We start from the raw sequence: 25,460 nt of genomic DNA on the forward strand, positions 1-25,460 counted from the left end.
AAAAAAAAAAAAAAAACTATTGCCCCATTATAAATCCAAAAAATGGGGCGGGGGCTAAAGTCTGAATCACCACACAATATGAAACACGTCTCAAACAAAATGTTAGGCACATCACCAACTCCGTCCTTCTCTAACCGGTCACTCAGCGTCCAATCGTCCTCTTCCCTCCCCGGCAATAACCCAGTCAACTTAATTAATGTATTAACTGGCAATTCCGGTTGCAGGTCAGCCGCCCACCCTGATATTTTATCCAATTTCTTGTCCAAAAAGAAAGTAAAACACAAGACAAAATAGACACAATATATAGACACATAATTACCACAGATTAAAGTCAGGCCAGTTGCTAAACTTTGAGTCACTCAGAGGAGGGGTTTTCCATTTTCAATTTTTATATATACATATAGACACAGAGTAAATGCACCTGTACAATGCATGGCTGCCACCGCCGGTGGCGGAGGAGACGAAGCGAGAGAAGGAGGCGTTCGCTGGATTGGTGAAGTCTGTGAAGGAGTCTTACAGTCCCGATGATCCTGAATCGGTTTATGCGACTCTCAAATGGGTCTCCGTTATTGATCTGTTGAGTTTTCCTTATTTCACCGTCTACTGAATCGCTTTTTACAATTTCTTTAATTTTATTCATGTATGTGGGAACTTGTATTAAAATTTGTTGTGCCGTTTTTTAGTCATATGCAATTGGTCTTAAGTTCACGAACAGTCAATATTTTCTTTTCTCTGGGCGTTTGTTTGGATTTTTGTATTTCGGGAATTCATTGAGGTTTGTGATATAAACTTAAATAATTGTGGAACTAAGAATTGAACTTTGTGATATTATTTAGAATGGGAAAAATGTTCCATCTAGAACACCCTTAGTAATGAAGGCGGAATTAACATCTCCACTTCATTCTTGCTTCCATAAGTTGGAACATGAGCCTGAATATAAATCCCTCCAACTAGAAACCATAGAATTTCTGATGCACTGGAATTTTTTAAATTTAAGACTATACTGAAAACAACAAATTCGCGAATGCAAAACAACCTTAACATAAACATATTTCTCGCCCAGATTACTGAAGGGTCTTGACGGCATTGGCCAAAAGCAATTTGACTATCTTTGGTTTACCGGTCTGTTGTTATCTTATAAAAGCTATTGATTTTGTCTATATTTGGTTTAATAATCAGCTGTTAGATTACAGAAGAAGATATTGAATTTGTCTATATTAGGTTTTAGAGTCAGTTGTTAGACTATAAAAGATGCACTTCAGTTCGATTTTGAGCTAAACTGAACCACCACATAAACTCAATTGAAAATATCATTCCATTAACACATTCGCCCTCATGACTCTCCAACACTAAATAGTAACTCTTCTTAAGACCACTGTCTAATTAACCCGTAACTATACAAATTGATCCACTGATTGCTATAGCCACTGCCACTTGTACATCCACCACCCAGCCCATAATTCTACATTGCTTAATTTTTGATTGCTACTCAGTATTGACAGTGTTTGAAAGATTTTCTAATTTCTATAATATGCATGCTCGTGTCAAGGAGCATACTCCACCACCTCTACCTTGAAAACTTGTCAGACCCTCCAGCAGTGCCATTATCTCCACCAAACCGGACAATAACCTAGCACCACTACTGCATTCGGAAGAGATGCTGGTTGTGGTGATATTGGGTAATTTGTTTAAAACGTGTGAATTGAGAAATGAACTAGAATTCTTACAGTTTGTGGAAAGGCACTCCCATTCCCTTGAAATGTACTTTTATCACTATAATTTGATTTACCAAACAAGCGGATCGTTTTGTCACGACAAGCTTATAGGGGACGGCAAAAGAGTGCATAAACAAAGAATAGGAATTGAAACAACATATATTTACACCTCAATAAGCTACATATGCAAGCAAAACTAACAGATGCATAGGTAGATCATCACCGAGACCTCTCTCCATTCTATCATCCAGTAATGGTTGGCTGCTTGGACTGGGCTTTAGTCTTTGGTTGTCATCCTGGAATCAATGGTTACAAAGGACAACTAAGATGCCACCCATGCTCCCATGGTCTGCTTAGCAAGGAATAGAAAGGAAGGACCCAAGGCCAGAATAGCTGTCGGCTTGACTAGAACATTTCTTTAGCTCTTTCACTTACTCCTACTGTCAGTCTCCCTTATACTTATTTAGTTTTGACCAATTGATTAAAGTGGAATGACAACTATCTGGTTTCTTTGTTCCAAGCCCTCCTCGTGGTTGTCATTGCTTGATCACTTCCTTTTCCACTCCAAAGATGTGATCTTAGAGCTCGCTTACACTCAGTATATCATCAGTAGAAACTTTGCTTTCTGGTTGATAGTTTACTTGGATTTTTTCGGGCTCTCTTACTCGGGGCCTCATTAATTCTATAGTTGAGTGGTAATGTCTTTTCATACTTTCCTAACCAAAGCCTCTCCATAATCGAAGTCTCTTACTAATAGAATTGGTTATCATCAACTTTGAGTTCAGCCTCTTTCTATAAACCCCATTCACTGATACTTAGCTTTATTAGTGAGTTGATGCCTACTTAATAATGACCAAAGAATAAGGCCCACTAAAACTAAAGATTTCGGGACTGAACTAATCGTGCATTAGTCTTCCTATGAATTCATGTTGGTCCTGTCTTTAGTTAATCATATTAACAATTGGTCATTTCTGTGATTTATTTGGAATCCGCAGATTGATTGCATAATTAGACAGGTTAATGCACATTAATAAGATCCCTGTACCCCAGTGGCGGAGCCAGCACTTGACGAGATGGCGCGGCCGATTGTGTTAGCTTTGCCTAAATTTACAAGTTGGGATGGAGGACAGTTGCAATTGTTGCAGGTAACAGAAGACTGGAAGCTTGAAGAATGAAGGGAGAGGGAGGAAGATGGGTGTTGGACTCGGGCCAAATTTTTTTTGCTTTGGGCTTCCTTTTTAAGTAGGCCTATTAATATTATCCGTAGAGCCATAGCCTATATGCCCCTTAAGTGAACCTAGTTGCAAGCAAACACAAAAGACAATTTAGACAAACCAAATCCAATTCTCTCTAGATTGCATAGACCGAATTGAGTGAGTTGGAGTTGTGACCTGCTTGTGGTCGATTGTTGTCGAGTTGTCAACATTGGCCTCCACCCTCCGCCACTACGTGCTTCCACTGTGTGAGCCTTTCTTCTTTTTGTTTTTGTTGTTGTTGTTTTTGTTTCATCATTACGAATTTAAAATGGATATGTGAATAATTAAGATGTAAGAGGCTATGCTGATAATGGAGAAAAGCATAAATACTTGATCTATTTCAGCAGCAAAAGGAAGGAAAACTGTAAGTGTTTAATGGAAACCAGAGTTTGGAAGAGAAACTTATGGGTGTTTTTGCTTATTTTATATGCTTAATTGCTTATTTTAACTGGTGAGAGAGTGCAGACAGAAAGAAGAATTGCTAATAGGATGGAGGGGTTGGACAAGTCATGCCTTTTAAATGGGTTTGCTAACATGCTTGGATTTTAACTAGTATAATGGCGTCAAAATTTAAGCTACCTTATCGTGTTGACGTCGAACTCATAGAGTAATTCTTTTACATTATATCGTAGTTTGGAATCTCCTAACATGGAGAATATTGGAAGAAACGGTTAATACAATAATTGCTAACTAATTGATTCATGTTGAGCCCCATTTTTTTAATTATGGAGTGAGGTTCTATCATGTATTTTTCCTATCATTTTGGATTTTATTGAATTATATTTTCACATGTATATGATTTTTACGTTTTAGAGCATTTACATATAAATTGAAGAATTTTTAATATTATTTAATAAAATATGAATAAACGACCTTGCTATTATGATCGTTGACGTCGACGGTCAACGGTCAACAACCGTCCTATCTGGCCAACAATCCTGGATTCGCCATTTGTGTACCCCCATGGAACGTAGTAGTAGATTTGTTTTGTAATGCTGTGCATGGAAATTTTCTTCACACGCTAAAGCTCACTTTTCCAATTTGGGAATTGCGTGAAACTTAAAAGTAGGTACTTCCCAAATGAGCGGTAAGTGCTCGGATTGCTTGAATAAATTAGCTGTAGCCCATGGAGCTTTGCTAATTTGCTCATGTGTGGCAATTTTCTTCATAAACTAAAGCCCAGTTTTCCAAATTTGAAACTGTGTGAAACTTAAACTAGGGCTAGTGATAATTCAAGCCTCGCCCCATAACAAGACAATAAATTCCAGGCATTCCAACTTACAAAGTTTACAAATGCTGTGTAAGTGCTAAGGTTGTTTGAAGAAATTAATATTATGTGCATTGGTCGTCAATAATTTTTTTGCTTTTGTGAGGTAAAACAATTTTTGTTTTTAATTTTTTAAAATGAATTTTATTGCATAATTTTTTTTTTTGGAGATTTTCATGTGAATGATGTATGTAAAATAAAGTATTCTGCTAGTTATTGACATACTTTACTCAATCATGAGGTTCTAACCTTTCTTCTTATTTTGTTTTGAAGTTATTTTACTTTGCTAATTATTGACTTACTTTTACTCATTCACAAGGTTCAAACATTTCTTCTTCTTCTTTTATTATATTTTAAAAAAATATTTGTAATTATTTATTATATATTATAAGTATCAAAGTAATCCTATGTCACCACAACCTCCATTAATGGAAGTGACTTTGTATCTTGCCCTTTGAGATTTCTTGAGTGGTTTAAATGAAGTGAAGCAGTATTTTAAATTTATGATACACGTGGAACTTTATGGCTTGGTAGTTTTATATCTGTCTTAGTGACCGGCAAGTTCTTATTTAATTAATTCTAGCTATTAGGCAGTAGATGGCATATGCACTTTGATTGATGAAATTTTGAATATTCTCCATTGATGATCAGTTTCATAAAGGCTAAAAGTGAGCTATCTATGGAAGATGTTTCCACAATTGTTGAAATTGGATTGGATCTATTTCGAATATCAGATAACAAACTATATGCTCAGGTGATGCTTTCTATTTATCTGGTTCACTGGGATGTCGTTTTCACCTGTTGATCTATATGTGCTTAAGTTTTGTTGTTTTCCTGATCAGGTTAGGTGGGGAAACATACTGGTGAAGCTATTGAACAAATACAGAAAAAAGTTGTCCCTGAAAGTTGGGTGGAAGCCTCTATATGATACTTTGATTCAGACACACTTCACAAGGTGAGTTTTAAATTGGTAACATGATGTCATTGTCTTTTTGAACATTTTGCATGGTAATGCTATTCATGGTGAGAACTATCAGTAGTCGCTCTACGCGTCATACGTGTGGCAATTTGTTATTTGATGCATAAAACAATAAAAAACTATCACATTAATGTATTAAATAACAAACTACCACATGTATGCCGACTAAGACAACTACCAGTAGTTTTATTATGAATAGCATTATTTTTTTGCATAAAATGCTGTGGATTTTTCATCACATAAGGTGGTAGTCTTGACTCTTGAGGCCAATTGTTAGAGTTCATTCTATATCATGAAAGATGCGATTTTGCATTAAATAAGTTAAATATTAAATCAGTATTTCTTTAATATTAAATATTGCAAGCTAATTTAGTTTAGTTGAACTGTGAGGTCTAAAAGTAGACTTACGTTAATAAACATTTACCAAATGATACAATATTGTGCTCTTTGGCATCCTATATTTTCACTGTTTGTTTTCTTTACAATATGTGAAACTATAGATTGAGATATCATGTATGATCCAGGAATACAGGCCCAGAAGGGTGGAGAATAAGACAACGACATTTTGAAACAGTTACATCCCTTGTTCGATCTTGCCGCAGGTTCTTCCCTCCAGGTTCTGCCTTTGAGATATGGTCCGAATTCAGGTATCATTCTGAGTTACTTGTATCAGGAACATTTAAGTGTTCATAAATATTCTAATACCATCAATCTGAATCCAAATTCTGGAGGATTATATTGAAGGAATTGCAATGATGGAAAATGTTCCTTTTTATTAATATGGTCCTAGAGTCATACAAAATTACCTTGATATTCACAAAAGGATGCAGTGCTCATTGAGCCCGCTCATCTATACAAGATGCAAATTCTGACCTGGCACTTTCAAACAATTTTATTTTAATTTCTTTTATGGTTAATCCATGCCCTAACTTTTTATTAGAAATAATGAGAAGATAAAATGAAGGATGTGTAGCCATTGTAAAGGTCATAGAAAAGAATTAGATGTAAAAAATAGATATTAACTTTGACTTTGATTGGAAAAATATGCTGAGAGTATTGCTCGGAAGTGGCCAGGTGGACATGACGTAAGATGCTAGATCATAAAAAAGGCATGAATTTGTGTCTTCTTTTGCGTAGGATGTCGACTGTGTGAGGTTACTGAAGAACATGTTTCATATTGGGCTGGGATCCCTTATTCAATGGTGGGTGAAAGTGAAGGAATGCATAGAGTCATGGGTAATTGATGATGTGCCTTCTATTTACCCTAATAAATAGGATTTTGTTGATAGCTGATAATCATAAGGATCTAATATGTTCATTTTAAGTTCTGAAAGCTGTTATCTAACAGCTTCTTCATTTCTGATTGGAGAGAAGGTATAATAATGGTGCACACCTTCTTGTGAGATCCACAAGGAAGAGGGATCTCTAGCTTTTTATTTGTATTTTCTTATAGTTTATTCTCTTCTTGCTTTCTATACATTTGCAAACACTGGCATAAATTTCCAGAGATCATCATGACATTTCAGACTTCGAGTTGGAGAAGTAACTGGTTTACTAACTTTACAGATATCTGCTATCTTCCTTGCTTGTCTTTGATTTTATTTAACAACCTTTTTGCTATATTTGTCTTTAGTATGCACGTATAATGTTAACAATAGTTCAGTCATTGTTCAAATTTGATTTCTTAGAATTGCTCCCCCCACCCCACAATATAATAAAAAAATTATCAAATAATTATTATATCTCGGCTTGTTGCACAAGACCGTTAGTTACATCTTTACTTTTAATAAGCATCTTTCTTGAATGGAAATCAATTGGCAGATGTCTACTCGAAAATCCATGGCATAATGCTTCTTTTGAAGGTGCTGGGTTTGTTCGTCTATTCCTTCCCACAAACTTAGAGAACCAGGGCTTCTTTCAACCGTAAGCAATATCAGTATCTTCCATTAAAGTTCATTGATGTCTTAGACATGACTTCTTCAGCATATTGATTTTGTGATGTCTTCATGGCAGCGAATGGATTAAAATTTGTTTAGATCATTGGGATTCAATACCTAATTGCCAATTCTGGAACTGCCAATGGGCTTCTGTTACAGCTCGTGTGATAAAGAGCTGCAGTTTCATTGACTGGGAAAGTTTCTTACCAGTTCTTTTCAATACGTACTTGAATATGTTTGAGGTAAGTGCATGCTGTTAAAGGGAGCTTCTGCTGGTCCAAGTATTTGAGCATATGTCTATTATCTGGATAATGGTGCGATAGTTAATCAGCATGTGATGATATTTGATGATTTAGTGTTTCCCTTATATCTGTACCTTCATAATATTCACATACATTTCAACTGGCAAAGCATTTTTACTTGGACATGGCAAAATTCTCTTCGTCAATGCTTCGTATTCTGCTGAGTCTTAGGTGGCTAGCTTCTGCTCTCTTATCAAATAAAAGTTGAAAAAAGTAGCTATATTTTGGTTGGAAGCGATCATACTTTTTTTGCCTATACATTGATCAGAAAATATTGATCATTTATTTTACACAATGATGGCGAGGGTCTTCGGTTTAGACTCCTCCAGGAAGTTGGTTTCAGTTGGGTCGTCCTGAGTAGGCATAATGGATTCATTGAAAATATAAATGGCTTCAGTAAGGATGAAAGGCGTGTGATAATGTGGAAACCAATAGTTTTTGGCTATGTTTTTGCAATCTGGATACAGATCAACAAAGGATATTTGAAGCAAAAGAGCGGGAACTTTCTGAGTTATGGGACAGATCTGATAAGGTTCCAGAAGTTAGAATAAGGACTTGTGGATGATTGATGATGTGCAGTAACTAAATCACTGGATGCTAGCTGAAATAATAAGGAAAATGGAACTCTTTATTGATAAAAGGAAATGACAGTGATGTAAAGAAAATACATAGCCATTCGAGAGGGCTAAAGACTCTTTTCAGTCTACATCTATTTATAGACTTCCTAACTGATTAATTTCCCCCCACTTGCCCTTGTAACAGAATGCAGTTATTCCTTCATTCCAACTGATTCTCCATCCTTCTTGATTCTTCTAGAATAGGTTAAATGGATGGGACGCCTAACAAGATCTAAATTCTTATTTTTCCTTGCGGGTTTCCACACATAAGGAGATCAAAGATGTTTCAAGGCATTCCTTTCTCTTTAATTGTCATTGGTTGGAAATATGATTGTATTTTCGAATCTACTTTATATTCTTTGATGCTTAGCAGATTCCTCATCCCCTTTACAGTATGCTTCTCTAATTAACAAAATTACTTTTCATATCAAAGTACAAATTATCTCAGTCAAATCTAGATTGCTTTCTAACACTTAGTGAGTTTTGATTTTGTATGTGTGATGGAATAAGTGAAGTAAAGCCCAAAAAAACAAAAGGAAATGCCTTAGAAAATGTCTTCTGTAAGGTTGGCTGTTGAGAAGAACGCATTCATTTAGAAATATGACACACCTAGCACAATGTGGAGACTGGAGAAAAGCAGCATAGTTAAAGTTGTACCTGTTGTGGACAGATATGTAGCCTTGCAAGAGAGGAAGCAGAGTACCATAGCTATAATTGTTTTTGGCGAGTGACAGGAAGTGTGAGAATAGGGACCATCACATGTTAGTAGGCTGAAAAACTTCAAACTACTAGGAAACAATATGAGCAGGGAAGAAAATGATAAAAACTTTGTGAAGGGATTTTCTTATTCATTGCCTCCTTCATGCTTCTCTTGCTGCATGTCGTAAAAACATGCGCATCCTATCCAGGTTAACGTAGCCATATTTTAGTGGTCAGACTTATGATTGGAGGATGCAGCAGTCAAGTGATTCTGTACTGTGGAGTACTCTGATGAGAGATAAGATCCATTGATTGTGTAGTTGATTTGCGCTTTTTGCTGCTATTACTGTGTAGAGTGGCTCTCAGAAGCTTTTAGGTATTCTGTGACCATTATAAGACATGGGTGCTATGGTAGTCCGAAGGGTTTTGAGTGGCTGAGGCTACTTTTAACTGAATGAAGTATGTAATATAGGAGGCAAGGCAAAGACGATTTGCTTGGACAGACATTAGTCTTCAGTTTAGAAGCATAGAAAAGAAAATGAAGATATAATGAATCATATTTCGAAGCTTAGCTCCATGCACCATGGAATCTATTCAAAAACCTATTGCCTTTTTGAATCATCCAAGCAAGCTGAAATTAGCATGTCAGAAATGAGCTAAATTCTAGATCTGTTGGATACAAAATATAATTTGGCCTGAAGCAAGTTTTTAGATATAGGCAAGCCTGAATAGGTGCTAGCAGAAATCTTGCCAAGTAATGACATAAGCTCTGCAGTTCATATTCAGTTCTACAATTGGTTTTTCGTAAGATGCTATTTGTGTTCCTAGAAGATATGTAACCCGTAGCAAACTCTACCTTTCTCTCTAAATAATCAATGTAATACGTTTAGTTTTCCCTAGACTTAAAATTTCTCAAGTAGGTCACCCTGACAAATGTGTGGCTGTGAGTTAAATTTAACAGAAATCATGCTGTTGCAAAGTATATCACTCTTTTTCTAGGGAGAACTTCCAGTTTTCATTGAAAGAATGCATGATATATGCACAGGTTCCTGTGGCAAATGGGAGTGGGTCATATCCATTCTCTGTGGATGTTCCCAGAAACACCAGGTTTTTGTTTGCAAATCGAACAGCCACTCCATCAAAAGCAATTGCTAAATCAATTGTAAGAATTGCATTTAACACTTTGCTTAATCCACCGAACGTCCTTTAAATTGATCTAATTTAATGATTTTACTATTTATCTCACTGTTGATGTAGGTGTATCTATTGAAACCTGGTGGACTTGCACAAAAGCACTTTGAGAAATTTGTCAACCTTTTAGAGCAGTTTGTTTTCTAGAATTTTGTTTTTGTCGGTTAGTTTTATTTATACATGACACACTTAATTTTATGCTCCTTTGGTTGTTTAGATATTACCATCCTTCTAATGGTGGCCGTTGGACCTATGCATTAGAGCGATTTTTGTTCCACTTGGTGAATGCATTCCAAAAACGCTTACAACATGAGCAACTGTAAGAAACCTTGTTGGTACGAACATACTCCCAATATGTTATATGTTTTCTGATAGAAATGTTGATTCAGGAGAAAAGATGGCAATGAGCAGCCTGGACTTTTCTTAGGACAACCTGACAGGGTTTCTTTTGTGAATGTTGTACTGAAATTAATTGACCGTGGTCAATATAGCAAAAATGAGCGCCTTTCAGAAACAGTTGCTGCTACAACTTCTATTTTGTCATATGTGGAGCCCTCTCTGGTTCTTCCATTTTTAGCGTCTAGGTTCCACATGGCTTTGGAAACGGTAAGTTCTGTACTTCTGCTGGAAATTGGTAACTCGTATATTTTTCCCACTTCTGAGCATTCATGGACCAAGAATCATGTATAAAGGCATTAACATATGTTTCGGTTGCATCAGCTTGTTTCACAAAATAAACTTTAATGATCTTAACAGATGACAGCTACCCACCAGTTGAAGAGTGCTGTGATATCTGTAGCATTTTCTGGAAGATCATTGTTTCTTACAACTTTATCAGCCTTGCCTGTAAATTCAGATTATGTTGGTGGCTCTGATTCATTTGGTGATCTTCTTATGATTGCTTTATCCAATGCATTACTTGGTATTGATGCCAATGATCCACCTAAAACCTTGGCAACCATGCAACTGATCGGTTCCTTATTCTCCAGTGTAAACACTCATTTTCACAATGCATGTTTGGATATTCACTTTCTGTAGGGAATTTGCTCATTGTATTTCATTTGCAGATGGCTAGCCTGGAAGATAATATGGATGAGGCGGCACCATTTCCGTCATTTAGCTTTTCAGAATGGCTCGATGAGTTCTTGTGTCGCCTGTTTTCTTTACTTCGGCACTTAGAACCAAGTAGTGTTCTGTAAGCAACAATCAGATGCCTTTGCATTACTTGTCCTTTCGCACATTTTTCACTTATCATTTATGCACTCATACATGCTGACACAGACATACTTCTGTAGCAGAATATAAATTGCTTCTCCTGTGCACACGATTCTGGGAATAAGTAGTTGGTTATGCTGCAGGAATGAAGACCTTCGTTCACCCGCAACTTCTGGAACTTTTCTGGTTGATGATGGCCCATACTACTATTGTATGCTGGAAATATTGATGGGAAGGCTTTCGGATTCACTTTATAAGCAGGTGACTCGACTAGGAATGAGCAAATTAATCTTTTAAATTAACCTTTCTTAGTATTTCAAATTTATCTTAAGAGGAAATATTGCTGTGAACTTGTTCACATTGTGTTTGACAGGCACTGAAAAAAATTTCCAATTTCGTCACGACAAATATTCTTCCTGGAGCTATTGCCGAGGTTGGCCTGCTTTGTGGTGCTTGCGTTCATTCAAATCCACGAGAGGCAGTTATTCACCTTCTCGAGCCAATTTTAGCGTCAGCTATATCGTCTTTCAGAGGAACACCCACCACTGGTTTTGGAGGACGAGAAAGTTCAAATATCTTCCAGTCAAGCAAGGTATTTTTAATTTCTTTGTAAATGTTGTTCAGGATTAAATTTAAGTTCAACCTGGATTCGTAGTGATTGCTAAATGTGATTTGTCTAGGCAAAACCCATTCTTTCTCCAGCTGTTGAAACAGCTATAGAATATCAGTTGAAAGTATTATCGGTTGCCATCAGTTATGGAGGTCCAGAACTACTGCGTTATAAGGAGGACTTTAAAGAAGCTATAGTCTCTGCCTTTGATTCACCATCTTGGAAGGTTTTCCTTTTATTCTGATACAATGATCGTCCTTCAAAAAGTTCTCTCATGTAGTTATTTTGTCTACATGTACCTGATAAAACTCAGAAATTCATGTTATTCTTGAAGTTTGATGCTGAGACCTCTCCCAATTTTGCAGGTTAATGGGGCTGGTGATCATGTACTTCGCTCTTTGCTTGGAAGCTTGGTCCATTATTATCCCATTTATCAATACAAGTATGTAACTCTTTTACTGATTTAGGCTGACTGGTCACAATTCCTTATGCAGTAAATGCATAGATATCATATTCATGTGTGCACATATATTCTTTCCATTCATGGCTAAACATTCCCTCCTCTTCAGGTGTGTTTTGCACCATCAGGGTGCCACTTCATTAGAGGAATGGATCGATAAGAAAGATTTTTCAGTTGACAAACCAATAATGGCCCCAAATTGGCATGTCCCTACTGATGAAGAAGTTAAATTTGCTAATGAACTTCTAAAGCTGCACCTTGAATCTGCTCTAGATGACCTTCTGAAGATATGCCAGTCTAAAATCCATTCCGATCCAGGTAACAATTGGATGTTTGTCTTGAATAATTTTCTTTAGAAGTGAAACTTTAATTTAGTGGGATTGATAACGACTTGTGGTTTTTAACAAATTTAGTTTTACAATATATTCGAAGAATTATTTATGAAACTGTTTTTTAAAGGTTGTATTGGTCGATACATTTCATTATTTGAAATATTACTGAAAATGTTTGTTGACAAGGTTGATTGTGTATAATTATCTCATTCTTTACATAAAAACGAGTAGCCGTATTTCTTTCCAATTCAAATATTCATCATCTAACAAAAATGTTCTACTTCATTTTGTATTGGCTGACTAATTTGTGCTTTTGGATGCCCAGGAAATGAGAAAGATCACTTGAAAGTGACTCTTCTACGTGTTGATTCTTCCCTACAAGGTGTTTTATCATGTTTGCCCGATTTCAGGCCAACCCATAGTAATGGGGTGGTTGAAGTTCCTTTCACGATTGCTGGGGCAACAGGCTCATGCATTGGTAGCACAGAATTACGACAAAAAGCTGCCAGTGTCATCCATGAAACCTGCGAGTAAAATTTGTTTTTTCTACCTTTACTCCTTATTCTTTTGCTTTTTACTGTGCTGGATGGTAGTTCTGAAACTTACCATTGTTGCACTCTCACTCTTGGCAGATTCTTGTTGAAGGAAAAATCTGATGATAGCATTCTACTGCTACTTGTCATTCGTATAATGGATACATTAGGAAACTATGGTAGTTGATACCTCATTGAAACTATATTATTCTTTTTGGCATGTACTATCTTTTATGCCTAATCTTCTTTGATATGATGGGCAGGAAGTTCGGAATACGAGGAATGGTCAAATCAAAGGCAGGCATGGAAACTGGAATCTACTGCCATTATCGAACCTCCAGTCAATTACATTGTGTCATCATATTCTAAAGGAAAGAGAAGGTAAATATCTGTTCCGTCTTTTTCTATACTGTTACTGTATCAAAGTAACTGTTGTTCTCCCATTACAGGCCTCGGTGGGCGCTTATAGACAAAGCTTATATGCATAATACTTGGAGATCATCACAATCATCGTATCATTTATATCGCACGAGTGGTAGCATGTTTCCATCAGATCACGTGATTCTTTTAATGGATGATCTCCTTAATCTCTCTTTGCATAGCTATGAAACAGTTCGAGCGTGAGTTCACTGATCTTTTTCATTCCTCTATTTGAGTAAACTATAAGAAATTTGTTTTTTTTCCCTGGCCCGTGGAAACTGAGACAACAAATTTTTTTGACATGTAATAGTGATTAAATAGAAATTCAAATGATTCTATAAATAAATTTATGCACCTTCCGGACTTCTTTCTTGCTATAAATTCTTAAGAGTTCATTTATCATGTCTTGGCATTTAAACATTTAAAAAACTCAGTGATTTGATTTCCTTTTTCTGTCCTGGGATATGATTATGTCCTTGGTAATATTGTATGTCTGCTAGTTATTACAATATTATTCACTGTTAGTAAATTTTTGTAATGGACATGATGCCTATTTTCTGGTTTTCTTTCCTGAATGGAGGCAAAACCTTGTGACTGGTTTGTCTGTATTCTTGGTTTAATGCTGTGGCTAGAAATCCTGTAAATGGGTTGCCTAATTTCATGTTTTTCCTTAATAGCTTAAAGTGATTGTACACCCATCGTGTATTCTCTTTTAAGTAATAAAATTATTTGATTACGTATCAAAAAAAAAAAGTTTCCATCTATCAGTGTAACTGGGTGGGACCATCTTGTGGGATTTGTATGATACCTGTGAATTGTAGTACACAGAACTCAAGCTCCTTGATAATATATGGTTCAGTCAAACAAACAAAATATTCTTCGATGGTGGATCCTAGTTTTAAAATTCAAATAAAAGGATGGAAAAATTGATGAGAAACGTGAATCTGTTTCCATATTAGAACTTTTAATTTTTATCATACATATTTTGGAATCGTATTCCAGCTTATTTTAATCTTATGCTGAGCACTATATTAACAGGTTTGTTTAGCATACCTTTTTGTGTGTGGAACTAGATGCTCACATATATTTTTGTTGTACTTTTACACTTACACATAGAACCTTCTCAGTATTTTGTGACATCTTGGGCACTGGTCCTGTCCCTCTCTCTCTCCTCTCTCTGTGTGTGTGTAATGCCCAAAAATACTCTCTTCTAGTCTCTTTTCTTTTGGTAAGATTGATCATATACATAAGTTGTTTTTAATGTCTTCAGACGTGCTGCAAAATATCTCCTGAGAACGATGAAAAGATGGCCATCTACAATTTCAAATATTGTTCTCACTCTTTCCGAAAACTTGAGAAATTCCAGCTCACCAGAAAATGTGGTCTTAGGTTCTTGTGCAGTACTTTCATCCCAAACTGTCCTCAAGCGTTTGACAACGGTATTCAACTTTAGAAAGTTATGTCAAACAGTGTGAAGTAAATTTTGTTTACTCCTTTTCTTCTTGTTCCTTATGTCCAGGACACCAAGGCTCTTTCTTCGTTCCTTCTTGGAATTCTATCAAGGTACATTTCTTTTTTAATTACTGTGTGGCTTTAGCTTAAGCATTTTTCTATGGAATTGTCCTTGCGCAGCGTCTTATTTAACCTTGTTGTTGATTAAAGCTCCCACCATGAATCACTAAAAGCTCAAAAAGCAATCAGCGAGGTAATTATTCATTTACCAATTTGGGGTTTCTTCCTTTTCCCTTGACGAAGGGTTTGGCGGTTTTGTTATTTTCTGTTGTCTTGTAATTTATTTGTGATGTTGACAGCTTTTTGTCAAGTATAATATCCATTTTGCGGGACTGTCTAGAAGCATACTCACTACACCTGGAAATCAAGCAGACAGGACTGATTTTGCAGATTTGGTTGCTGAGATTGGTGCTATGAGTTTTGAAAGCTCGAACTTGCATTGGCGGTAGGGATTGTTGTCTTTTGAGCTCTTCATTTTTCCAAATAGATAATGTTGGTTGTTTGGTGACAATCATCAGCCAGTGGGCATACAAACACGCATTTATAACTGCACACCTACACCTGCACCATCAAAAATTCGTTGTTTCATACATTCTAGAAGTTTAGCTTCATTTCACTTGGACCTCTGTTTTCAGGTATAACTTGATGGCTAACAGAGTTCTACTGTTGCTAGCTATGGCATCCAGAAATGATCCAAATTCATCTACAAAAGTTCTGAGTGAGACTGCTGGTTGGTAACTGATGTCTACTGAATGCTAGTGTTGTCTGTTATTCACCCATCATGATTTTTAAATTTTTAATACTTCCTTTCTTTATGTTATTTTTTTAACATACATTTACATTAATGACATTGCCTTTAATGCTTACTTTACTTTCTTATATTCCTTTAGTTGCTAATCTAAATAAATGTGCAAATTAGTTTAATATTCGTTAACTTATTATTTTATGGGATGTTCTGCTTATTTCAGGTCACTTCTTAAAGAATCTGAAAAGTCAACTTCCACAGACTAGGATATTAGCAATCTCTGCTCTGAATACCCTTTTGAAAGAATCGCCTTACAAATTTTCGGCTGACTTGCCTGGTGGCCCTGGGGATTTGGGGAGACAGACCACGTCTTCCCTTGAAGGAGCTTTAAGTGATATCTTTCTGGAAGAAGGATTTTTTAGTGAGACTTTGAATAATCTTTCTCATGTTCATATAATTACTGACTCTGATGCTGCATCTTCTGGAGGAAATCACCGAAATTCTTCTTTTCAGAGCATGGCAGACAAATCAATTTCCCGCTTCTATTTTGACTTTTCTGCTTCCTGGCCCCGGACTCCTAGCTGGATATCTTTATGTGGAAGTGATAATTTTTATTCGAACTTTGCGAGAATCTTCAAGCGGTTGATTCAAGAATGTGGCATGCCTGTTCTACAGGCATTGAAAAATGCACTGGAGGAGTTTTTGAATGCTAAAGAGAGGTCTAAGCAATGTGTTGCTGCTGAGGCATTTGCTGGGGTGCTGCATTCTGATGTTTTTGGCATTTCAGAAGAATGGGACAGCTGGATGGTGGTCCAGCTACAGCATATTATTCTTGCACCATCTGTGGAATCTATTCCTGAGTGGATGGCTTGTATACGTTATGCAGTGACCGGGAAAGGAAAATCTGGAACTAGGGCACCTCTTCTGAGGCAAAAAGTAATGGATTGTCTGATGAAACCTTTAACTGAAACAGTTACTACTTCTGTCATTGCCAAGCGCTACACTTTTCTTTCAGCTGCACTCATTGAGATGTCCCCACCAAGAATGCCAGAAGTTGAACTACTGGTTCACAGTAAACTTCTGGAAGAGTTGCTAAATAATATGAATCACTCGTCTGCACAAGTAAGTGACCATCCTTATATTAGGCCCTCTTTAAATAAAAAAATTGTATCTACTTCAAACATTTCTCTTTGTCATCTGACTTTATGCTTTGTTCTTCTGCACTTTAGGACTAGTGGGTATTTAATTTGTAGTTTTATGAGACCATTTTCTACCTGAAAATTAATCGATTTATTTATTCTTGTTTTTCCTCTCCCTTTTTGGTGTCGCCATTTATCATTCACAAAGTTTGATGGCTCTTCTGTTTCTTTAGGTTATTGAACATTTCTGATCCATTTTTTGTTCTAACTTGGACATTTCGCCGTCTTGTTTATATACCATTTGATTTGGACCTCTGCAGTAATTACAACATCTATTTTTTTCATGTATCCATTTGTTCTTCCTCCTTTATTTTTTGTTCTTGTTTACTCTTTGAAACAGCACAACATGTTGCATTTCTTTCACAATAATTTACCAATACATATCAACTTCTGTTCCATACCCCTTTTTTTGAATTTTCATGGAGCTTCTACTTTCCAAAACTCAGGAAGTTTCAGTGTTATTTGAGGGGAAGTGCCTGCCGACTACCCTCTTTTGTTGTACAAAACACTTAAAAGTCATCTTCGGTTATATTTATGGTCCATCTTGCCTGAACAGGTGAGGGAATCAATTGGTGTAACTCTTTCCGTGTTATGCTCAAATATTCGGCTTCATGCATCCTTCAGTCATGATCACTTGCATCAAACGGGAGCCAGCAGTTCAGATATGCAACCTGGGGGAAGCTGGGATCGGTATCTAATAGAACAAGCTTCTGAACTAGTACTAAATTTACAAAACATTAGTGTGTCTGAAACCATGGAGTTCGCAACAAACAAAATATCTGACAATGGGACATCAATCGATCATTCTCAAGATGATATCAAATGGATGGAAACGGTATTTATCTATCAAAGCACATGATCAAAACTTAATGATCTTTTATAACTTGACTTAACAGAACTGTTCCTTTGTTCTGTTTTGCAGTTGTTCCATTTTATAATTTCATCCTTGAAGTCTGGAAGGTCTTCGGTTCTGCTGGATGTTATAGTTGGGCTTCTGTATCCTGTGATCTCCTTACAGGTGTGTATCATGCAGGACAGGAAACCTGTTCTTCTCAAGGTTCCCCATTTTTATATTTTCAATGAACAGGGTTGTCTGTTAATTAAATGGAAAATTGATGTGTTAATAAAACCTTAAAGAATTTTAAAAAAGGAGTTTGTTCAAGTTTCTTCAATTGATAGGAGAGATTCGAGAGAATATTTGAAGTACAGATAATTGACTTTTTCTACATCTGTATAGTTGTGAAGCATTATAAACGTGAACGTTTGCTCGTCTCTTAAAGTCATCCAATTTTCCTTTACTTCCGAAATCCAATAGAAGGATCCGATCTTTTCCTGTAAGTGAATGCTATTGTGGAGTCTTCACTGTGGGTCAACAGTTCTACTAATCTTTGTGAATTAATGTTCTGAACTGTGCATGGCCACGTGTCTCAAATATCGTGCTGCTTAAGTTCTTGCTTATTGATCTCTGTTTTACATTTTCAACCACAGTATACATGAAGAATGGTTGGAATTCTTCCATCAAATTTAGTATGTGATTCTACTGAAAACTTGGAAAGGTTATGGAATTAAATTAAATAAGAGAAATGGTTTGTTCATCACTAAAATGTTAGCTAGATGTTTTACTCTCTGCTGTCTTTCTCGTGGCATTGTGATGGTAATTGTGTCCTTGTGTATTCTTTGAAGGAAACGTCATCTAAAGATCTATCAAATCTGGCGAAGGCATCTTTTGAATTGCTAAAGTGGAGAGTTTTTGGGGTTCCCCATCTGCAAAAAGCTGTATCCATTATTCTTTCTTCAGCCCATGATTCCAATTGGCGAACTCGATCTGCAACTTTAACATTTTTACGGAGTTTCATGTACAGGTATTGTAGCTTTTCTGGAATAGGCGTTCTTATCCATGCCTATGCAAGGACTGTTACATGGTGGTGGTCATATTATTCTGTCGCAATTCATTGTAATTGAAGTTTGACTATTCTCCTTGACGTTTATAGGGTTTTGAGCCAACATAGTCGGCTTCTGCTTGCCCATTGTTCAGTTATAATGAGTCCCATAACTGTCCATCTATTTAGATTGAAACTGTTAACGTCTTTGTTACACATTATAAGAGAATGTTGCATCATTCTTTGTTTTCGGTTGCCCTTGATATCTTGCCTGTTAGGTTTCAAAATCTTACGAGTTTTTTTGTATAGTTTCTTCTCTTTATGATGCTCAACAACAGAATATCTCAAGTAATATGTTTCCATCCTGCATCAGGCACACTTTTATCCTCTCTAAGCTGGACAAACAACAAATCTGGCAAACGGTAGAGAAACTACTTTCAGACAATCAAGTTGAGGCAAGTTTCTGGCAGTAATTGTGTCAATCAGCTATACCATTGAACGCTTAGTAGTTCATGTAGATGTTGTACGGGGTCGTTATGCTTATTTTTCAAAAACAACAATTGTCATCTTTCTTTCTAAAATTACCTTTATGTTAATTTATTCTTATTTTCTTTTCCATCCTTGATTAATGACATGTGAAACTGTTATATTTAAAATGGAGAGAAGATTCTTTAACAAATCATGATAGGCGCTTGCTTCATGTTGCCTTTGTTTTTGTGAACTAATTATTTTGGCTCCTGTTACCTGTTAGTTGAAATTGTCAAGTCCTTGGACTTGGTCTTTGATTCTATAGACATGAAGCTTGTTCGTTAACTCTACAGGATAGATAAATAATAATGATCTTGAGGAGTCGTTCCACTAACCTCTGTCACTAAGATTTTGAAACTTGATGTATGTAAATTTTATACCTTTTTTCTCAGTCGTGAACTTATGCTTTTTGTTCCTACTGATGAAATATTTTCCTAGTTTTAATTAGGTTAATGAGTTAATCCTTACTGTGCTGACTGCTTAAACCTGGCATTGTCCATTGGATGCAAAATTCATTTATTCCTATTTTGTCAACACTTGTTTAATAATGTGGTACATAACTTTATAGCTTAGATCGTTATCAGGTATGTGAGTCCTAGTGCAATATGGGGTTCTGGCTTTAGTCATGAATATCTTTTATTCAGGTAAGAGAGCATGCAGCAGCAGTTTTAGCTGGGCTCATGAAAGGTGGGGATGAAGATCTAGCTCACGATTTTCGTTGCAGAGCTTATGAGCAAGCAAATATTATATTTAAGAAGAGGAAGCAGAGGTTTTTTTCTTCCCCTGGCTTTTCATAAATCACGATTCATTGATTAGTTGGCAACAAGGCATCAAACTGCATCCATACAAAATTCAGTGTGTTCACTTGTAACTGTAATCTGATCGAAAAATCATTAATATGGAGTAGTGCATACAAGTAACTGAAAAAGGAAAAGGAAAAGGGAGTTGTGCATATGCACACAACTTACCAATGCTTATTCCTACTCTCCCGTGACTGCTGGGTGCTTCTTGTTTCTTGTTTGGTTGTTGACTGTCCAAAACTAAAACAGTTTAAATCGACTCTATCTGAGCATGACAAGGGTCTGTTTACTTTGTTGAGTTCTGTGGCCATTTACTGTTCCTTCTGGTGAGAATTATATCCATACATTCCCCTCTTCTCTCTTAAGCAGACATGCACAGTTGGGTTAGTTGAGGAAAATGAAAAATTGAGCTAAGTGACATCCTTGAATTTAATATGGGGCTCAGAAAACAATGTATTTCATATGTATGCGTGTGAAAATGAGAGAGACGTGGAGGGACGAGTGCCACATTGCTTCTAGGATCTAAAGACGTTACGTAGTTTTAATCTTCAAAGAGTCCCTGTCATGGTTTATGTTCTGATCTCTGATTGCATGTTTGTGATTGCAGAAGTATGCGTTTGAGGGATTCGATTGCATCCATACATGGTCCTGTACTTGCTTTGGCAGCTTGTGTGTTATCAGTTCCTTATGATATGCCCAGGTACTTCATGTTCTAATAAATTGATCATGTGTTTGAAGATTTGCATACCAAATGATAATCTTATAAAGTTATAATTAGTATATGGGATTTGATTAATGATGTCTCTAGTCTCTAAATAGTAACTGTCAGTAGTAATCAAAGAGCGAGGGTTGCACCAACTTTATTTTTTATTTTATTTAATGAAACAGCCGCTAAGGAGCCCTCGAAGTGTCTTAATGACGTTTGGTTTTGATACCAATATACCAACACAGTGAAGATGAGTGTCTTATTTGCACTTGAACCTTTTGTCTCAGTTTCGCCCCAATATCGTATTATCGTACTCCACTCCAGACCTTTCTTGTTGAGTTGGATTAGTTGAAGCAACATGCTGAAGTGTAATAATACAGTTGAATCATGAATGATTGTTTTAATTTTTTCCAATGATCAAAATTTTGTTTCAGTTGGTTGCCTGAGCATGTTACTTTACTGGCTCAATTTGTTTCCGAGCCATCACCTGTGAAATCCACCGTTACAAAAGCAGTTGCAGAGTTCCGACGCACCCATGCTGATACATGGAGTGTTCAGAAAGATTCGTTCACCGAAGATCAACTCGAGGTATATCAATACGACTGTCTGTTTTCAAATATAAATGTGTATTTGAGATTAACGATTTTATCGTAAAATACTTGCAGGTGCTGGCTGATACATCGTCGTCCTCTTCCTATTTTGCTTGATGTATATTTGTTCTAGAAACAGCCTCTCTGAGCACAAAGCCAATAGCAAGGAAAGGGATAGAATAGAAACACAGTAGATTATATAATTCAATGTCTTTGTAATTTCATTCTCATAATTTTTGAGCCAGTTATATTTACATTATTACTATGCCTTCGCCAGTAATATGCTACGATAATAGTAATAATGATGACATTTGAACGAGTAATAATATTACATTGTTGTGCCTTGGCCAGAAGTTTTACATTCTTAAGGCACCCTTTTCCAATGTTGCCCCTGTTTGGTTTGGTTTGGTTAAAAATTAAAATTTTCTTAGATTTTGATAAAATTGATGAAATGTGTAATTGAAAAGTTGATGAAGAGTCGTGGGTCTCATAAAATGTTTGTAATTTAGAATGAACTTGAATAGGAGCGTAGTATACCTCACTACTAGATTGTGCTTTTGCAATAAATTTGTCACATGGGTTCTTTTCTGTACAAAATAGTGTAAATTGAGACTCGAGTTTACATCATGGGAGGGTCGCCTTGCCATTGAGATGCTGCAAATTTCTTAAATGCAATCATTTCAACATAAATTAGATGGACTTGTAGTAGCTCAGGTGCCAGTTTGTGTGCTATTTTATTCTCCATTCGGGGCGGAAATTGACAAAAAAAGAGAGACCATATTTTAGATGATCAAAGCATGTTACGAGTAAAGGGGTTAATAAAATTCACACTATCACTAACGCATCGAGTGTCACGTTCACTTTTCTCAATTTAAAGGCCAACAAATTCCAATCCTCTCCTAAGGTGATTGTTTAGCGTCTTCTGGACAATATCTCCTACTATTTTCTTCGTTCAAATGCCACATATGTAGGTTCGTTTGGCACCACTTATGTTTTCTATAGAAGAATTTTCGCGAAAACATTTTTGAATTGACTTCCTCAAAAAATTCTTCCAATTAGACAAATAGCTCGTTTAGCGTAACTTTTGAAAAGTCAAAATGAGTTTCTAAGATCCAAAAAATTGTTTTTGAATTCATTTGGTTAATTTTATTAAAGTATTTCTTCGAGTTAGAAAAATTGTAAAGGAAGCTGATCAAATGTTACTTAGCTAAAAGTTCTTCCAAAAAATGAAACTCTTGAGAGTAGCAGAAGCAAAGACATTCTTACTGTGCAAGGAACGGATCCAGGTATGTCGACCCGGAACCGAAATGGAACTAAACGCGAGATAGAAGAAGAAACGCGCAGGACCTAGAACGATTTTGGATATTGTTAATAGAATCAAAAACCCTCCCGCTTCGTACTGTTTCAACTTTCAATTTTTGGAACCCTAGCTAGTACATACTCCACACATCGAGCAACCATGAAGCTCGTCAGGCATGTGTCTTGCATCTATTTTTCCATTTCTTCATTCTTTTAGTTTATTTTTCCGAACATTTCTTTAGATAACGTATAATTCATCCGCAAATGTATTTTCAATTTCTTATGAATGGACAGTGTGTATAATTTATTATATTTGGCAGATTTTTGATGAAGTTGAACAACGAGACCGTCTCAATTGAACTCAAGAACGGCACTGTTGTTCATGGAACTATTACAGGTACTCTCCCTTTCCATAAACAATTTCGCGTTCATATTATTATTAATTCATTTTTTGTTAAACCCTAGGCGCTCGTAATATCACAATTTGTTATCGAATTATACTTCGATTTTTCATAATTTCTCTGAGAGAGATCGAATGGCTTTCATTTTTTTTTTTTCCTTTAACTTGATTATTAGTAATTTTTGCACCTGTTCTGGCAATTATAGATATTCACCACAGTTAACCTGAGTATCAGAGCTTCTTTGAATTTACCCCTAATGGCTTGTGATTGCGTAATATATTGATATTCGCCTCAGGCTTTAAGCTTTTGACTGTGTACCATATCCCTCTAGTTCCAAAGAGGTGAATCTTTCGAATGCTATGTATGTCAATGTTCTAAAACTGGAATTTGGTGGTATGTTGGTGTTATTCCCCCACCCTCGAACAAAATTTCATCCAGTATACAAAAATTGACATACTTGTGCAATGTTTTCTTATTTTTTTTTTGGAAGTTTGAAGAATGTGATCAGTTTTTAAATACTTGAATCTTAGGGAATGTTGCTAACATTACAATTGACGTTATATAATTCAGGTCATATAGTTGAAATTATATAATAATTTATTCAATTAGGAATATGAGCTTTTATAAGTGAGTTTTGAAAGCCAAAATCTATGTCATTAGAGTTTTATTAAAAAAATGTGTTTCGACAAACTCTAGAATGCTTGCAATCCGGAGTCCTTGTCCAAAATTTTGAAAACAGTGAAAACAAAGTAATTTTTGTCTTTTCATTTCATGAAAATGTGGGGAAATTTATAGCTTTCTCCACCTGATCATATTACGATATCCTCAAACCACAATTATTTAAAATTTATGAAGTGATAATCTTAAGGAATTTATTATGCGTATTGTGCAATTAGCGTTGTGCAATCATACTATAATGGATAAGCAACAAGTAAAGCTGACACCTATCAAGATAAATTAAGAGAATGATAACTTAAATGGTTGGACATGCATTTCATATGCATGATGAAGCTCCCAAGCTTCCATTCGCAAGAGTTGTGCTGTCTTAGTAGAATAGGTTAGAAAGGAGAGTTAGTAATTTAATATGATTTCGTGTTGTTGCAAAGTACTTGGTAGCATTGGCCTAGTAGATGCAGTGATGGATTGAAAAAAGTGGTAATAAGGATTCATGCAACCAACTCCAAATTCACCGAGAATTAAGGTTTAATTTGTTATTGTTGAGGAATTGCTAAGATGCTGCCTTTGTCGTACTAATTGTGAACTCTTTTCCCCTTTTCACTGGTGTGTTTTTTTATCCTTTAGGAAATTTCGTACAAGTTGACAGAGTGGTTGTTACCATAATAAATAGGACAATTTGTTTGCCCACTTTTTGGTTTTCTCAAGATTTTTTATTTTCAAATGATGTATAATGTGCACATGGAATGTGTGGAAATATTTAGACAAACTGCATTGTCTGACTGCTAGCTTTTCTGTTTTGGTAGGAGTGGATGTTAGCATGAACACACATTTGAAGACAGTGAAACTGACACTGAAAGGGAAGAATCCAGTTACTCTTGATCATCTAAGTGTTAGGGGTAACACCATACGTTACTACATCCTTCCCGACAGCTTAAATCTGGAAACTTTGCTTGTTGAAGAGACTCCTAGAGTGAAGCCCAAGAAGCCTACTGCAGGTAATGGATTTATTGCCCTAACTCCAGCTTCTTACATCTGGAACCTACATAAATATTTCTCCTCGCATTTTTTACTAATCTTTCATATGTTTCTTTAATATATAGGGAGGCCTTTGGGCCGTGGTAGGGGAAGAGGACGTGGACGTGGTCGTGGTCGAGGCCGTTAAATTATTATCTGTTATTTTCTTAATATTTGGAAAATCTGGATATCTAGACACTTGCTGTAAGGAACCTTCTGTTCGAAGCTTGGATTATGTAACAAACCATTTGCAACATCTCTTCTGAATTGCTATGCTTAAAAGAGCTTGCATAATGTGTGAGCCTTTTGATGTGGCATTTTTATTTAATCTCATCATTGCTTTGATAATCGTATTCATTACATCGTCTGAGAAACTAAAAGCGCTATATGCGATGTGCAGAATGATCTTTGGTCAGCAGCAACCTTTGTGGCTCTCACCCACCACCACTTGGTGTTGCAGAAGAGTTGGAGAATCCGCAAAGTCTTCTTTCTTTTCACTTCAATGTTTTTCTCTGTGATTGTTTACTTTTTGACATGACCATGCCTCGTTGAGTATTGTTGCAAAAATAAATGTA

At 36.1% G+C, this 25,460-nt stretch overlaps 2 protein-coding genes across 3 annotated transcripts; both read left to right on the top strand.

Moving 5' to 3' along the window:
• The first annotated feature begins 132 nt into the window (after positions 1-132).
• LOC111376468 (proteasome activator subunit 4) lies at positions 133-21,859 on the top strand. 2 transcript variants are annotated; one of them, XR_002699488.1, is made up of 35 exons: positions 133-576; positions 4,890-4,992; positions 5,081-5,193; positions 5,742-5,864; positions 7,039-7,140; positions 7,231-7,396; positions 9,818-9,934; positions 10,030-10,097; positions 10,181-10,282; positions 10,353-10,569; positions 10,720-10,953; positions 11,031-11,158; positions 11,322-11,439; positions 11,552-11,770; positions 11,859-12,014; positions 12,154-12,230; positions 12,358-12,566; positions 12,906-13,110; positions 13,213-13,292; positions 13,377-13,494; positions 13,563-13,733; positions 14,804-14,972; positions 15,053-15,096; positions 15,196-15,238; positions 15,345-15,490; positions 15,681-15,775; positions 16,014-16,912; positions 17,546-17,824; positions 17,912-18,007; positions 18,673-18,851; positions 19,243-19,324; positions 20,042-20,166; positions 20,805-20,897; positions 21,086-21,491; positions 21,569-21,859. XR_002699488.1 is itself a non-coding variant. In XM_022999428.1 (35 exons), the coding sequence occupies exons 1-35, from the start codon at positions 416-418 to the stop codon at positions 21,608-21,610; spliced, it is 5,433 nt and encodes a 1,810-aa protein (XP_022855196.1). In that variant the 5' UTR covers positions 137-415; the 3' UTR covers positions 21,611-21,859. The 2 variants fall into 2 exon arrangements, 1 of the variants encoding a protein (XP_022855196.1); XM_022999428.1 differs by having other exon boundaries at positions 137-576; positions 21,338-21,491.
• A 962-nt stretch (positions 21,860-22,821) lies between these two features.
• On the top strand, positions 22,822-25,217 carry LOC111376469 (small nuclear ribonucleoprotein SmD1a). Its single transcript, XM_022999429.1, has 4 exons — positions 22,822-22,966; positions 23,113-23,189; positions 24,675-24,866; positions 24,972-25,217. Exons 1-4 carry the CDS (start codon positions 22,953-22,955, stop codon positions 25,031-25,033), a joined length of 345 nt encoding a protein of 114 aa, XP_022855197.1. The 5' UTR covers positions 22,822-22,952; the 3' UTR covers positions 25,034-25,217.
• Positions 25,218-25,460: the final 243 nt, after the last annotated feature.

This window comes from Olea europaea, unplaced genomic scaffold (assembly GCF_002742605.1).
Source record: "Olea europaea var. sylvestris unplaced genomic scaffold, O_europaea_v1 scaffold1508, whole genome shotgun sequence".
Taxonomy (NCBI): domain Eukaryota; kingdom Viridiplantae; phylum Streptophyta; class Magnoliopsida; order Lamiales; family Oleaceae; genus Olea; species Olea europaea.